The sequence below is a fragment of the Artemia franciscana genome, chromosome 17 (assembly GCF_032884065.1).
Source record: "Artemia franciscana chromosome 17, ASM3288406v1, whole genome shotgun sequence".
Taxonomy (NCBI): Eukaryota; Metazoa; Arthropoda; class Branchiopoda; order Anostraca; family Artemiidae; genus Artemia; species Artemia franciscana.
Window position 1 is genome coordinate 26,957,863 of NC_088879.1, and position 15,556 is coordinate 26,973,418.

The 15,556-nt window shown below is 35.3% G+C and overlaps 1 protein-coding gene across 2 annotated transcripts in view; it reads left to right on the forward strand.

Annotated features, from left to right (window-relative positions):
- Window positions 1-15,556, forward strand: part of LOC136038080 (collagen alpha-1(I) chain-like) — a 117,894-nt gene that overhangs the window by 101,630 nt on the left and 708 nt on the right. For both annotated transcript variants that reach the window (XM_065721078.1, XM_065721079.1), the window contains 3 exons: window positions 526-795; window positions 1,767-1,977; window positions 10,370-10,770. In XM_065721078.1, the coding sequence (XP_065577150.1) occupies window positions 526-795; window positions 1,767-1,977; window positions 10,370-10,770 (882 nt within the window). The remainder of the gene's footprint in view (window positions 1-525; window positions 796-1,766; window positions 1,978-10,369; window positions 10,771-15,556) is intronic.

Genomic DNA, 15,556 nt, shown 5'->3' on the forward strand with positions numbered 1-15,556 from the left:
GAAAAATCAAAGGCTCTGAAATTTCAATGCACTAAACATAAAAAGTAAAAAAAAAATGCAAGGGCATAGAAGAAAAAGGCCAAGAATGTGAAATTCTTGAAAAAAAATTTGAGACTTTTTTTGTGAAAAGGAGTGCTTTAATAGAATCGTCAATAAAACTGAAATCACGTATATATATAAAACTGTATAATTTAACAATAAAATTGTATAAATTATACAGTTAAAAATCGCATTTGTCTTATGTCACATTGGATCAGATCTTTCTAATTTCATATCCTAAATAACTAAATAAACACGCCTGTTCATCACCTTTGAAGAAAGTTTTTTCTAGAGATGTAGCAAATTTAACTTTTAAAGATTGTGTTTTTATGGTTTCGGAAGTCACACTTTTATTTTTACTGAGAGTCAATATAACTGTTTCATGTCAATGCTGTCATTTGTGGTGTGCTGTCAATTTCTTTTTTTGTAACAAGTTTTTATTATTGATTACATTCCTTGATAGTTCTTACTAATGTTGTCTTTCAGGGTCCTTCTGGTGAACGTGGATCCCCTGGTATGCCTGGTAATGCTGGTAAGCCTGGTGAACCAGGTCCAAGAGGTCCACCAGGTCGTGACGGTTCTTCAGGTCCACAAGGTATTCAAGGTCCTCCAGGTTTACGTGGACCTTCAGGTGAACCGGGTAAACAGGGCTCTTCTGGTCCTGCAGGTCCTCCTGGTCCTCCTGGCCCTGCTGGGGAATCAATGGGATTTGACGCTGCATCACTTGCAGCATATCTTGGCCAAGGTCAATCTAAGGTAAGAAGATTCGTTCTTACTAGCTATCTCTTTAATCCCCTTTTTGACAAAGTTTCTTAGTGGGTGCATTATAGGAAAACTCTGATTGTCATCTCACCCTAAGGGATGAAAAAAAAGTAAAGGATGCGGCACTAAGTCCGAACCGGCGGTGCTGATCTCCGTCTCAAGGCCCTTCAGCCAGGAAGTGCGATGGGGGAATGAGGGCCAATCCACCCTAAGGGATGCAGGTCCACCCTAAGGGATGGACCTGCATGCACCTATGGTTAGAGTTATCCCTTAGCATCTTTGCTGTCTAAATGACCCTTTTCCGACCTATTGGATACTGGAAGCTTTTGGATGTGGAATTGACACTTTTCGCAACAAATCCTTTTTTCATCAAATATATCAAACAATTATAACCGAGTATTTTCCGAAACTAAACAGACCACTTCTCACTGACACTGTTGTGTGGGTCTAAATACTAATCTCAGGGAACTTTTAATATGTAGAAATGTTTAATATGTAGAAAAATCGGGCAAACATGGCTGCATCCAGGGAGTTTAACGGGTTTGAACCCCTTCCTAATGTTTGTTAAGAAATTCATCTGTTTTTAAAGTTTTTTTTCCCCACCCCTCTCGAAAGATACGCACCCCGTTAACCAGATTTAATGTGTAGAATAGCCAATAATTAGCGTGATATAGAAATCATTTATTCCTGGGGAATATTTTATACAGATACTGTTGGCTGGAAAACAGGAAGGACAAGTAACCATGCTTACTGAAGGAGTAATGCTGGGCAACCAAGCCACAGTTGGGCGTCCAGACTTCTTCTCCCAAAATTCCTCAAATTTTTTAATACTTTAGGCATAAAGATTCTCGTCTACTTAATCAGTTTTACCCCCCTACTCTACCACTAATCTGATCCTTCGAATACAGAGTTGCGTGTGTTTTTGTCTGAAAATCGTTAATAAAGTTAAATCTTTAATTTAATAGGGTCCAGATCCTATGTCTTCCGACGATCCAAATACTTTCTTGGCTCACAAATTCAAAGATCTCTCTGACGAAGAAAGAAAAGCAGTTGTTATCAAGGCTTTCAATCACCTTAAAGACAAGCTTGAAAAGTTTGCCAAACCAGATGGTTCAAGACAAGCCCCAGCAAAAACTTGTAAAGATCTCGCCGAAGCCTACCCGTCACTTTCTTCAGGTAACTTTTCCCGATTGTATATATAGAACGCCGAGCAAGGGGTCAAAAACAAATCTTTTTGAAATATGAATTTTAATTCGTAAATGGTTTGATGAACCAAAATTCAGGTAGATGATTACTAAAAAAAAGTGCTGGATCAAAAACAAAGCCCCCATCTAACTTAAGAAACATTGATTTACACTAAATATAAACAAACACATTATTTTTAAAATCCATATACTTGAAGTCTTTTGGCTTTTGTGCATCATAAGCGTTTGGCATCAAAGGAGCTGCACCAATTTTAATATTCATTTCTAGAAACCTACGTTTGCACCCTTATTTCTAAAGATATTAAGTTACACGACATACATTTAAAAGGGAAACACAAAAGATGAAAAATCCACTTTGGTTTTCTCTGGTTGTTGTTTTTTTTTTTTTTGCTACTAAGACTTCTACAGCATAAATGAAAATAAATAAAAATTCCTTAAGGTAGGTACTTTTACACATACATTTAGCACAGTTGTCTGAAACCAAAACACATTATGCAAACCTTTACTATTATAAACAAAAAGCGACTGTAGTAGAATAGAATTTCTAATATTTTATTCTAAATACTACATCTCGATCGCTCAGCATGAAAAAACTATTTCCCGCTGAAACAGAAAAAAAAATCTTATTAATAACAGCAACACCGAGAATCATAATTTGATCCTTTTATACTGTTATCGAATTATGTAGCATTTCTTTTTTATTGTTATCTATCACTGTCTGGAAATTCTTGTTAACCTCGTTTAATAGTAAAATAGCTATTTTTAGTGTTTTGATCTATGACCTATATTTATTATTAATTCAGAACTGGTGTAGTTTAATTTAAAAGAAGCACTTGGTAACGTAGGTTTTATCTTTCTTTCTAAAGTTGTTGCACAATTTTGTGAAAACAATTTCTTCTATCTTTTATCTTTATGTTTGTGTATATTATAAATAGCAGCGAGTCAATCGATTTGATTTCTGGATAGAAAATGTGTATCTCACTTGGCGGTAATATAACTTACTAACAAAAGATATATCGAAAAAAAAAACAAGAGAAATATCTTAAAAAAGTATCTCAAGGTAGTTTTTGAATATTAGCTAACAGTTTTCTGTTACCTCGTTGAAATAAAACTACTATTTAACACTTTTCAGGAATGTATTACCGGAGAGGAGGAAAAACCTAAAAAAATAAAAGTTTAGAAAAAAAATAGCACAATTTACTGGGCTAGCCTGTCTATGAAGATAATTGAAAGAAACCACCGAGAGAATTTGAAAACCGTCAAAAGCATCTGCAGTCATAGAGTCTCTATCAACCTCTTTAACATTAAGAAAAGCAGTCGTCCTCCTTTGCTGCGAAAGCGATTTTTAAATACTGGTTATTATATTCTGCAATAACCATTCAATTAGAAAGATAAATTTGGCAAAAATTTTAGCTTCCCGAAACGCAACTACTAATCAAAAGGTTAGCAAATATTTTTTTAGGACGGCAGAAAAAAGACCTCAATTAGTTATGAGGAGACGAATTGATAACTAGCTTTGTTACTCAGGAAATGGGTTTATTGAAACCCAAATTTTACACTAAACACAAGGGTATAGGTACTGGACTTGGTGCTTGTGTCAGTTGGATGATGTTTACAAAACAGTGTCTAAATTATAGTTATGACGAAAGTTGGTTTTCTCATAATATTACTTGTCATTTCTGAATTCGTTGAGGCTTTAGAAGCTTTTATCTATTTTTTACTTTACTCAAATTTTAGTGGCAAAGAAATTAATTGACTGACTTAACTTGGTACATTACAAAGGATATTCACTAGAAATGAGAATTAACAAAATGTAATTCTGAACCAAATGACAATTTTGCCTATTGGGTACTAAATAATTTATTAGTAGCCAGTTCTAAATAGTTTCTAATAAATTTTTCACGCTAAAACATACAACGAAGTACAAAATCTTTCTTTTTCCTTCAGATGATTCTTAGATTATAAAACAATTAGTTTGCAGCTAAAAAAAAACAATAAAGACAGGCATCCTATGGTAAAGAATGTATCTACAATTTTCGTTATTTTGAAAAATCACAGTTCAAACTTTTAGTTCTTTTGAGAGCTCCAAATACGGCAAATGGTTAAACTGTACACTGGCTAGTTCTAGAAATTGGTCTAATAGGTAAAGAGATATAGGGATTTAATGTTTTTGAGTAAAAAATTTCCGTTATTACCTCCTCGAAGCCTCAAACAGTAGATACGCACTTTTACCATTGAGCCATTATCAATGTAAAAGGCGCTTACAAAGGTAAAAATACGTATCTGACATATAGGTACTTCCTTCGACTTGACTCAAATTTAAATCAAGTTCCAGAGGTAAAAGTTTGTATAAAACAAATAACGCCATTTTACATGGTCAAAAATCCCTTGTTAACGACGTATGCCGAAGGTAAAACCATGTAAGAAGAATGTACACTAAGTCATTTTTTCAAATATGTCACTTGTTTTCAAACGTATCAAATATTTTTATTTGAATATTTCAAAAAGGTATAAAACGTAAAGGAAATCACTGTAATGCTGCAGGGAGCTAAGAAACAGAGGCGTGTTTCAGTAAATCGACAGAAACTGTTTATGAAGACACAGATTGCCAAAACACACAACAATTTTCACTCATAAAAGATGTATGTTTTTCTAAGAGGGCCTTTTTCTTTTCTCGCTTGACCCCCTCGGGCAAGGAATTGGATTTTTGGCAAAAAAATAATTTGCCTCCTTGATATTACCAACCAGTTTTTGTGACATGAAACTTACTCTTTTCTTCAGCCTTAGGGCTAGTTTTATAAAACAGTTCTGTTTTTCCCCTTCTTAAAATAGACATCACTGAACTCATCAACAGTGACGCCCAAATTTTTCATAACATTACCGGAAGCTTTCAAGCTTTTTCATCGGCAGAAGTCTTCCATGCCCATTTTCACAACTTTCGTAAATTCTCTACTATTTTCTATGGTGTCGCACAAATCCTCAAAATCAAACTTATGCCTTTCTCGGATTCAAGGCTCAATTGACCCTTGTATGAAGTCAGTCCCCATAGGCGTATGACCTTTCACTAGGTACAAATCGTCTTGTTCTGGATACGAATCATTCCAATTTTTGTTCTGGGCACAACAATTGTCAGCACAAAAAGGAAGAGCAAGATACTCCTATTTAAATTTATGACCTTGAGGTAGGCGTTACCTATATCAGGTGCGTCACGTCCTTGTAGAGATTCGTTTCAAACAACACAAATTTTGGTTCTGTTTGGTGGCCTTAACGAAAGCAAAAGAGCAACATGATAGTTAAATACTTTTCGTATTTCTACTTATCTTCAGAAAATACTTTTGGCACTTGTTCAGCAAGATTCGTATGCTATCTTTGCACCTGTGTCTCCTTCTCAGTTGCCTCATTATTTGAACCTGCAGTTCTCACTGCCTTTAATTTCTCTTTTGTAGTGAGTAGGTTTCACAACGGTCAGATAAAAAAAAAAAATCATTTTATCATTCTTGCCTAATCCTAGACAGCCAAGGAACCTAGACTTGCAAAGGGACACATTTTCAACTTTTGGGGTAAGTGTAGGGCTGTTATTCACATTCTTAAGAAGCCTGTATCTAACTATAGTTTTTTTTCATACATGCATCTTCTTGGGCAATGGACCAATGGTCCTTCTTCTATCTGGTAAGAGTTTCAATAAACAAGCATGCATTATTTATTTTGATTTATATTCTTTCCTTCACTATGTGCCATAAATTTTCCTGAATTATTCTCTTGGAAAATACAAACATGAACTTTATTAACCATGAACATGGTTATTTTTCAGATTTACAGCCAGGTTCGTCAAGAAAGAAATAGTTTTAATATTTCTCTCAAATTCATCTTTTTATGAGCGAAGTCGTTTTGGAGTACGGTCAACAATAGACCTTTCTTCTCTTCAACCATTATCATCGTATGTATTTCCTCCATGTTCTCCCCAGACCATGTTGCTACAATGTCAGTGACACACATAGTATGATTTATGGAATCAGATTCACGAACATCATTGTAATTTTCATTAGATTGTTGATTTTCCATGTTTAGTTGGTTATCTTAGTTCTTATAAGTCGCATCTGATGCACAATCTTGTAAGGGCAGGAGAGAATCATGGTTCAGAGTGTACTCTGTAGAATTTTATGGAAGATGATTCCTCACCAAAAGAGGAGCTAAATCAGTAAAGTTTTCTCCTCTTTTTTAAAGTCTTTGGCCTTTCATCATCAGAAAACTCAAATGTCCCTTCATTATCCTCCCAGTCAATGTTAGGCTTATCAGTATCAACTCTACTTAGATATTCTTTTTCCTATTCTTTTCCAGCAATTTCTTTCAATTGTGCCTTGATTGTGGCCCCTCCTTTTCTTCTGTCCCTTGATCGAGGATCTACTGAAAAATTCGGGGATATATCTGTTGTTTATTTATTTGGATATTTTCAGGGAGGATCTAGCTACTTGCTGATGTTCATTGGAAAAAAGCAAATCAGTAGTTGAATTTGATGTCTCATTTATACTTAAATTACTTGCCAGTGTCCTGATAAATTAGAATTCTATTTCATGGGTTATTAGAGCTCAATATGTTAGGTGTAGTTCTCTAAGCCCATTTCAATTGTTTTTGACCAGATATATGAAGAAAATGCAAATGTTAGTGAGCTAGTTCATGCTATTTTCCAGTTTAGTTTTCTAGATATGAATCCTGATTACTATAGTATTTGCATATAGGAAAACATTCACTGTTCCAAGTTATCAGGAGCATTATAACCATTTGAGTGGCAAGTGGTTTAAATTATAATCCCCTGTATTGCATACACTTCCAGATTTTTCCGATGTTGCAGTAGTGAACCAAATCATCCCTTGATTATTTCACGCGGGGTTCTTGGGGCGGTTTCAGTAAATCTTTTGTTATTTTTTTTTCAAAAGTAAACTATCTTTAGAGACCCTTCAAAAAACAATTTGTTTTTGGTGGGTTGGTATGTCGTTGCTCTCCTGTATGTAGGTGCTAATCAATAGCTAAGGGGCTAACTCATAAGTGATGAAAAATTTATTTATTGTTGCAATAGTTGACAGAACTGATCTCCAATTATCACAAATGACAGAGGAAGTTCTAGGGGTTATTTTGATATATTTGTTTGTTATTGTTTTTTTATATTATCAAAAATAAGCCTTGTTTGCAGACAATTATTAAAAAAAATGATTCTAGGTTGCGATGCTGCACCCTCTCCCTATATTTTCTAATTCGACAGCTATATAATTAGCTGTGCATACTGGCTGTACGAGTCTTCTGTACCTACTTGCTACTATAGACGGAATTTTACCAGAGGTTTTAATCCCACTTTCAGGAAAAGTTTCAAAATATCGTGATACAAAAAATCTCACCGTAATATATCTCTTTCCTTTTGTGTAACCAATGCCCTCTGTAAATTTAGGAACCTTCTTGAAATTCTACGGGTACTCTTTAATATCTCCATGTTGCTTTTGCTCTGGTGAAAAGGATGATTGCGCTGAAAATCATTACATATACGTACGTTGACCATTGGTTTCCTATTTTATTTTAATGTGCCGTACGTATATACCCAGATGCGTACTTTTACCTTCGGATGTACAATAAAATTTACAGATACACATAGCCTTCTTATAATTCACAGCCTTTTTATATATACCATTTGATTCAGCACATTTTTTTAGTATAGTAGTATCAAAAATGAAAAAAGTGTTGATACGTCCTTTTCTTTTTGGACGGCTGAGGAGCTTGGCTCAAACCTTTGACCATACATTGATTGACATGCAAGGCAAGCGTAAGGACTATTGAGCAGTAGAAGCTGACCGTTGTAGATAAAGCAAAAATAAACACATGAACAAATGAACTACAAACTATGCGTGTGTAGCAGGGTTGCCAACCTACACACTTTTCGTGTGAAATGCCCTCTTTTTTACCAAAGAGGGGAACCGGAAGAGTGAAAATCACTCTTTTGGGGTATACCAATCGATGCACCCTTGCTGATCTTTTGGATTTGCATAGTTTTGTGTACTTATTTTTCACTAATATTCTAATACTGTAGTTGTTTGCAATGCCAAATCATGCGAATATATATAAAAGTCAGGCATCAGTAAACTTTTGCACACATCCTAGGGCTAAATTTAGTCCATTAAGTGGGGGGGGGGGGAATACGACAGCAGGGATTATTAAGTTTCGAAAAAAAAACATTGAATGGGGAACTGAACCAAGTCCTTGTATTATACGCCACTCACTTAAGTTTACGGTGTGTAAAACTCGAGAAGAAACCAGTTTCTTCGTTAGTTTCTTTCAGCTTAGCGTGATGCAAGACAAAGATAAGTGACAGAATAGATGGGAAATACATAATTTGGGCTATATATTTGCGCATTATTGCCTGGGGATGGGGGTAAAGTATTTGGACAGTTTGAACTTAAAAAACAATTCTTGCTTAATAATATGCTGAATAATTGTACCGTACACATTTTGCATGCAGACCCGCTCTACTTTCATTCACTTTGAGCGTCACTAGTCAGTAACTTTGTAAGAAGTATAATTTTAACCCATGGAACAGGGTGACCAACTTGCACACTTTTCATTTGAAATGCCCTCTTTTAAATCTTGGAGGGGATGCGCAAGCTTTGTTTCAGCCCTGCGCGTGCAAATTTTTAACTTGCACTCTTTTTGAGCAAAAATCATTATTTTTTACCTTGATTTGCACTCGTTTTAGACGTCAGTCCAAAACGAGTGGTAACCATGGTGTGCTGAGACATAATCTTCTATTTTTCTATTTTTGCACATGATACATACAGTCGGATATATCAATACATATGACACAATATATATTGACAATTAAAGGGATAGCATATCTCAAATAGCATCATGGTCTCTTGCTTTTCAGCTGGGGCATACATGCTGCACAAAATTTAAGATGTCGTAAATTGTACCTGGACTCATTTTTCTATCAAACAGTCTGTGTTCTTCTGCAATCTGAATGCAATGAAAAAGTAGACTGTTGAATAGGTGGCAAGAAGAATTACCATATTATTTAACCGTATACGCTATGAATATAAAAATACATATAGTCTTACTAATATTGAGGATTAAACCGCTGGTATTGAGCCAATTTGAAACTATGGGACTAACAATGGTGGATTTACTATGAAGCCCTAATTGAGACTTTAAATTGACAGTTAGTATAGTATCTTGTTCAAAAACAAGAGTCAATTCATGTGAAATTTCTATTATCTTCATCTTTTATATGAACCTGGAGAACTCTTCTATATCAGGTATCAGTTTATATGATCCAGTAAACTTCTCAATATTCTTGTAATATAGAAATTGTAGAGAAATAATCCTATGATCATGGGTGTCCAAAGCTTCTTTTAAACCAAACATAACCACTGAGTGAAACCAGCTCAGATGAGCAAGATTCTCTAAACATTAAAGTCAAAACCATCAATACATCTTATATTTTAGTTTTATCTGTTATTTTCTTTCCTGAACTCAATAGTGACAATTGGATGGAGGGCTTCGCTTCCCCTTTGATTTTTATCCTCCCCCCAAGTTTAGGAAAAATACATTTTTGGAGCATATCTTCATTGAAAAATGTTTGTTGAAAAATGATATTCATAGGGGGGTCGGGGAATATTCGAAAAAATTCGGAGGGGCAATAATAAAAATGAAGATTTTATTTGATAATTTGAAAAAAAAAACTGATCAGAAACTAAAAAAACTCAGGATTTCGGAGGAGAGGGCCCCGAGGTGCCTTGGTACCATGGGAGTACCATGTAAACATACCGTCACGCGAGTAGATTTATTTATGCCGAAATACCATATTGGTTGTAACTAGAAGTTTGATAGGTTTAATTATTTTTAACATGTCTTAATAGATGCTTAGTAGGCAAGGCATATCCAGGATTTTTCTTCGTAGAGGGAAGGGTATTTTTTCAGGGGTGGGTTTACAAAATAAAAAACGCTTCAAAAATTTGTTTATATGCATTTTGTTGCGTTTTTACGGCAAGGCCACAATTGTAGGGTGGATCAAACCTGGTAACCTCTTCCCCTGGATACGGCTTTGGTAGTAGGTTTAAGTTTACTTCCTAAATCTTTTTGGTTGTAACCGTCCTGAAAATGAATATCTAATCCATTGTAAATTTAGATAGCCTTTTTTGACTGTAAATTTAATGCCCTCCCCCCCCCTAAATTTTCGTTAATTGACGCCACTGCTTGGGCTTCATTCAAATTGGTTTTGGGACAGTTAAATTTTCGATATAAAATGTAAACTTTTCAGAAGCCACATTTCAAGACACCACACATTTTTCAGACGTTGCATTGATTCTATTTATTTTCTCTAGGTGATTATTGGATCGATCCTAACGAAGGTGACACACGCGATGCTATAAATGTCTACTGTGACATGACGAAACGTGCCACATGTCTACGACCCGCCCCAGTAAAATCTAAAACATTAAATCCGCTGAAAAAGACTGGAGAAGTCAATTGGTTCTCTGAAATGGAAGAAGGTTTCCAATTCACTTACAAAACTGATAGTAATCAACTGACTTTCCTTCATTTGCTAAGTACTACTGCCTCTCAACAGATGACTTACCATTGCAAGAATAGTGTAGCATATAGTGACGGAAGTGGAGCTCGAAGCTTAAGACATGCTATAAAAATGATGGGTTGGAATGATGTAGAAATTACAGCAAGAGGGAAAAAGAAGCTTAAATATGACGTTATAGTAGATGACTGTAAGGTAAGAACTGAATTTTATACTTGAAAGGGCGTCAGTCTGCCTGAAAAATATATACTTCTTTTGATATTTATATGCTCTAACTCTAAGCATGATATCCAAACTACAATTCCATAACTAGGTTTAAAAAATAGAAGAGTGTCTCTAAAAGGTTCTAAATCAAAAGTATCTCTTGCATCCACCTTATTTAAAAGCTTTGTAATAAAGAATCAAAGAGTAAGGTCAATTAGTTGTAATTCAACTTTTATCTTCCGTTTTATTTAGACTACTATCAAATGAAGCTAAATTTACAATAATTCACGTTTTTGGTCATAAGCCAACAGCCGTGATTCAAAATATACGTTAAAATGTCATAACAAAAGTAGACTAAGAAGCAAAAAACTGAATAAAAATAGAAATACAAAGATAATTACCTTAAAATTACCTTAAATTGCAGCTTGGAGCAATATAAGGATTTTTCCTTGTAGAAACTCCAGAGTTGATAACACATGACTTTCATAGTTGAATACATACACTTGACTAGTGGTTTGATGTTGCTGATTCCGATTCGAGTGCTTCCCAGTTATACTTCCATTCTTTTTTTGACCATTAGTTGTCAAGATGGTTCTTAAAGCTGTCTGTGATTCGGGCAGCAACGGTATCTGGCAGTAATTTGTTCCAGAGGTTGGCAACACGTTTGGTAAGTAAATGGGCGCGTTGCCGCTTTGAGGAGAAATGCCTGGATAACCTCAAGTTATGTCCCCTTGTACGAGAATCCTGAGACGCCAGAGGAAGAAGACCAGGAACTGCCTTTGTATTAATAAGTTTATGAACCAGAATGGCATCACCCCGTCTTCTTCTATAAACCAGAGTTGAGAGTTTCAGCTTGCACAGCCTTGTAGGGTAAGGGAGCTCATGCAGTCCACTCACCATCTTAGTAGCTCTTCTCTGGACATCTTCAAGAATTTTAGCATCTTTTTTGAAAAAGGGGGATGCAAGGACCAATGTTCTTTTTATGAGCCCTAGTGATGAGCTAGCTGATGTTGCTGCCTTCTTTGCATGAGTGCTAAATTTAAGATCATCTGTCAACAATTACTCCTAGGTCACATTCCTCCAATACTAGAGAAAGGAGCTGACCGTAAAGAGAGTAAGTTGTATTGATATTCTTGTGCCCAAAGTGTAAAACATGACATTTTGACACATTGAAAGTGAGTAGCCAAGATTTCGCCCACACGCTAAGGAGATCAAGGTCATTTTGAAGTTGGGAAGTATCTTCAAGAGTGCTAGCTGGACCAATTACCTTGGAATCATCAGCATATAACGTCATCCTGATTTTAAGCGCTAGAGGAGCATCATTTATGAAAATATTGAACATGGTGGGGCCAAGAACACTACCCTGTGGAACCCCACTGATAACATTCTGAGAGGAGGATAGAATAGGATTGCCATCTGCATCAAACAGTCTTACATACTGAACACGATTCCTCAAGAAATCCAGAATCCATTTAAGAATTTTTTCCTCCAAACCAATAGATTGTAGCTTAAGCTCAAGTCTCCTATGACAAACTTTGTCGAATGCTTTTGAAAAATAAAGGAGGATCATGTCAACAGGTATTCCCAACTCCAGTAGTTTTGTAATATAGTCATATGACTCAAGCAGATTAGTGTCAACTGATCTCTTGCATCGGAAACCATGTTGAGAGCTGTTAAGAAGATGATTCCGATCAATTGCTCAATAACTGCTTTGTTGACAATACGTTCAAGAAGCTTAACAACAACAGAGGTAATACTAATAGGCCGGTAATTTTCCACAGAATCTTTCCTTCCCTTTTTGTGAATGGGGGTAATATATGCCACTTTCCACTCAGCAGGAAGCTTTGAGCTATCCAGAGATAGTCTAATGAGTTTTGAGAGTGGGTATACTATTTCTGTTCTGCACTCATGCAAGAGACGGGGGTGGAGGCCATCTGGCCCTGCAGATTTATTTACATCCAACAAAGCTAGCTGTTTCATAACAGACTCCTCAGTCAGCTCAAGAGGTGGCATTGGTTGAGTAACAATATATGAGGGGGGAGCCGGGAGCTTACTAGCAGTTTCTGATGTAAAAGCTGATGCAAATTGGTTATTTAGGATCTTGGCTTTAATAGCTGGGTCTGAAACTGTCTGACCATGATGAGTCAAATCAGGGACAGAGTGCCTATTTCGACATTTAACAGAAGCATACTGCCAAAACAGCTTAGGATTATTTTTTATACTTTCAGCTAACCTTTCTTCATGTCTCTTCTTCAGTTGTTTGATGGAATTGGTGGCCTCATTCCGTGCCTTTTGATACTTCTGATAGTTTGCATCTGTTTTCTTTTTTTTTGAAGTGTTTCCATGTTCGATTCTTCCTATTCAGTAGTTTGCTAGTTAGACAAGTCATGAAGGGTAGTGTTTTTGCCTGTCTCCTCCAAAATGCTCTTGTGTGAGCTTTTTCAGAAACTAGCAATACAGCTTTGAATTTCTGTCAAGATTCTTCAATATCTGAAGTGAATATGGTATCCCAATCAAAGTCAGCAAGTCTCTCAGAGATACGCCTGTGATCAATAACTTTGTGTTGTTTAGGAAGAGGTTGAGTAGTAGACAAGCGCAATTCTGTGAGGATAGCAGCATGATCACTGTTACCAATAGGGGCAAGAAATTCATTTTTAGTCCACAAATCTGGATTATTAAGAATAACTAGGTCCAGTATGTTGGATGCTTGACCATCTCTATACCGTGTAGGTTGGTCAACAGTTTGGAACAGCGAATGTTCAGACAGACAAGTAAGAAATGGAGATTCCTGTTCTTTGGCTGAAAAACCAGAACCATCAACCCAATCATAATCGGGAAAATTGAAGTCTCCAAGAATCACCACATGTTTGTTGCAAGAGTCTTTGATAACATCAGAAATGATATTAGCAAGATACTGTTCTGATTCAACGCAAGAGGGAGTATTAGGACTATGATAAACCACTCCGACAACCATTGTAGAATTACCACACTGCAGTCTAACCCAGACATTCTCAACCCAAACACAGCAATGGGAAGAAGGAATCAAAGTGCTTACCTTGAAACTGCTTTTTACATATATTCCTACACCTAACATTTTATTTACATATAAAATAAAATTTAAAAAAAGAATCCAGTCGCCTGGGATAAATAATACATAATATAAATAATACTATGGTAAACTATATTAGCAACCGATTAATGAAATTATACTGTTTAATTATCAAGTAAACAAAACTGGAACTACATATGAATCATAGTCAAAGAACATAATAAACAAACCTACTTCGGGTAATCGAGAAACACTGAAAATTCTATATACATGAAGGAACTGCGTTAGAAATTACAGAGTCTATTGACAATTCACCTTAGTAGTTTGATAACTGCTTCGTGAGTAGTGAGCAGATCTGAAAATTTTCACCTACGCACTAATTGAAAAATATTGTCTTAAAAATCAATTTTAAAAGCCAGTAGGTGGCAACTGTCAATCCAAATATATATATATATATATATATATATATATATATATATATATATATATATATATATATATATATATATATATATATATATATATATATATATATATATATATATATATATATATATATATATATATATATATATTTTAACCTGAATTTTCATCATCCGCAATTTTTTTTACAAATAGGCTAATTTCTTTCTATATTAGGTTTCCTTTTACTCTCACACAGAAAATCCTCCTTTAAAAAGAATTGTAGTTTCTTTTAACGTTTTATCTTTATCTGCCATTTTTCTTCCAGCTTTGGTCATTATCACCTTTATTTCTACATCGGATTTTCTGTTGTGTTCCGTACATATCAATTTACATTCAGTTTATCTGTACAAAAAATAAAAAACTCGGGTTCAGACCTTAACACAAGTACTTCGTTTCCATGTGAAACACTAACGTTCCGTAAGTTACGTAACAGCAAATTGCTTCATACGTAAGAATGTGTCTACTTCACAGTAACTCTGAACAACTCCTAAAAAAGTACAGTCTTTCACATGCATCTTGGAACTTCAGAGAGTTAAAATTAGCAGTGGTAATAAAGAATAAATTTCAATGCCGAAAACAGACAAAATCATACTCACATATCAGCCTCTTCCATTTTTTCTTTTCGTAATCATTTGATACGATTTTTATTACAGGATGGTTAATTTATATATGATAAAATATTCTGCCAATCAATTGCTTAGTCAGACTGACTTAAAGTAGGAGGGTTGATCAGAGTTAATTCAAGTGCGTAAATTCCCTCGCAACATTCGTAGGCACATTCATATGGAACTATTTAATTTCATTTCTATTTTGCCTGGTACAACTGCTATGCATACGAGGGAATTTTGTAAGCTAGAAAAAGTAATTTCTCAAGTAGACCCACGTCAAATCTACTTAACTCCAATGTAAGAAGTACAGTAAGACCTCAAATAAAATAAATTGTGATGTAAAACCATGGTGATGTATATACCAGGGAGAGTAACACCAGGGAGTGTTGCTCCCCTATTTATTTCTCATAAATGTCAGATACTATTAAAATCACTCAGGGTCTGACTCTCTAACTCTGTCATAATCCCCATTGCTATGTATGCAAGTGAAACATGGTCAATTAAAACTAACGACGAACATCGAATCTCCGCATTTGAAACAAAGTGTCTCCGTCGCATAGAAGGGATCATCTACATTGACCGAGTATCCAATGAAGACCTCCGTAAACTCCTTCACTGCTCATACACTATCATGGACCAAATTAGAAGTCAGCAA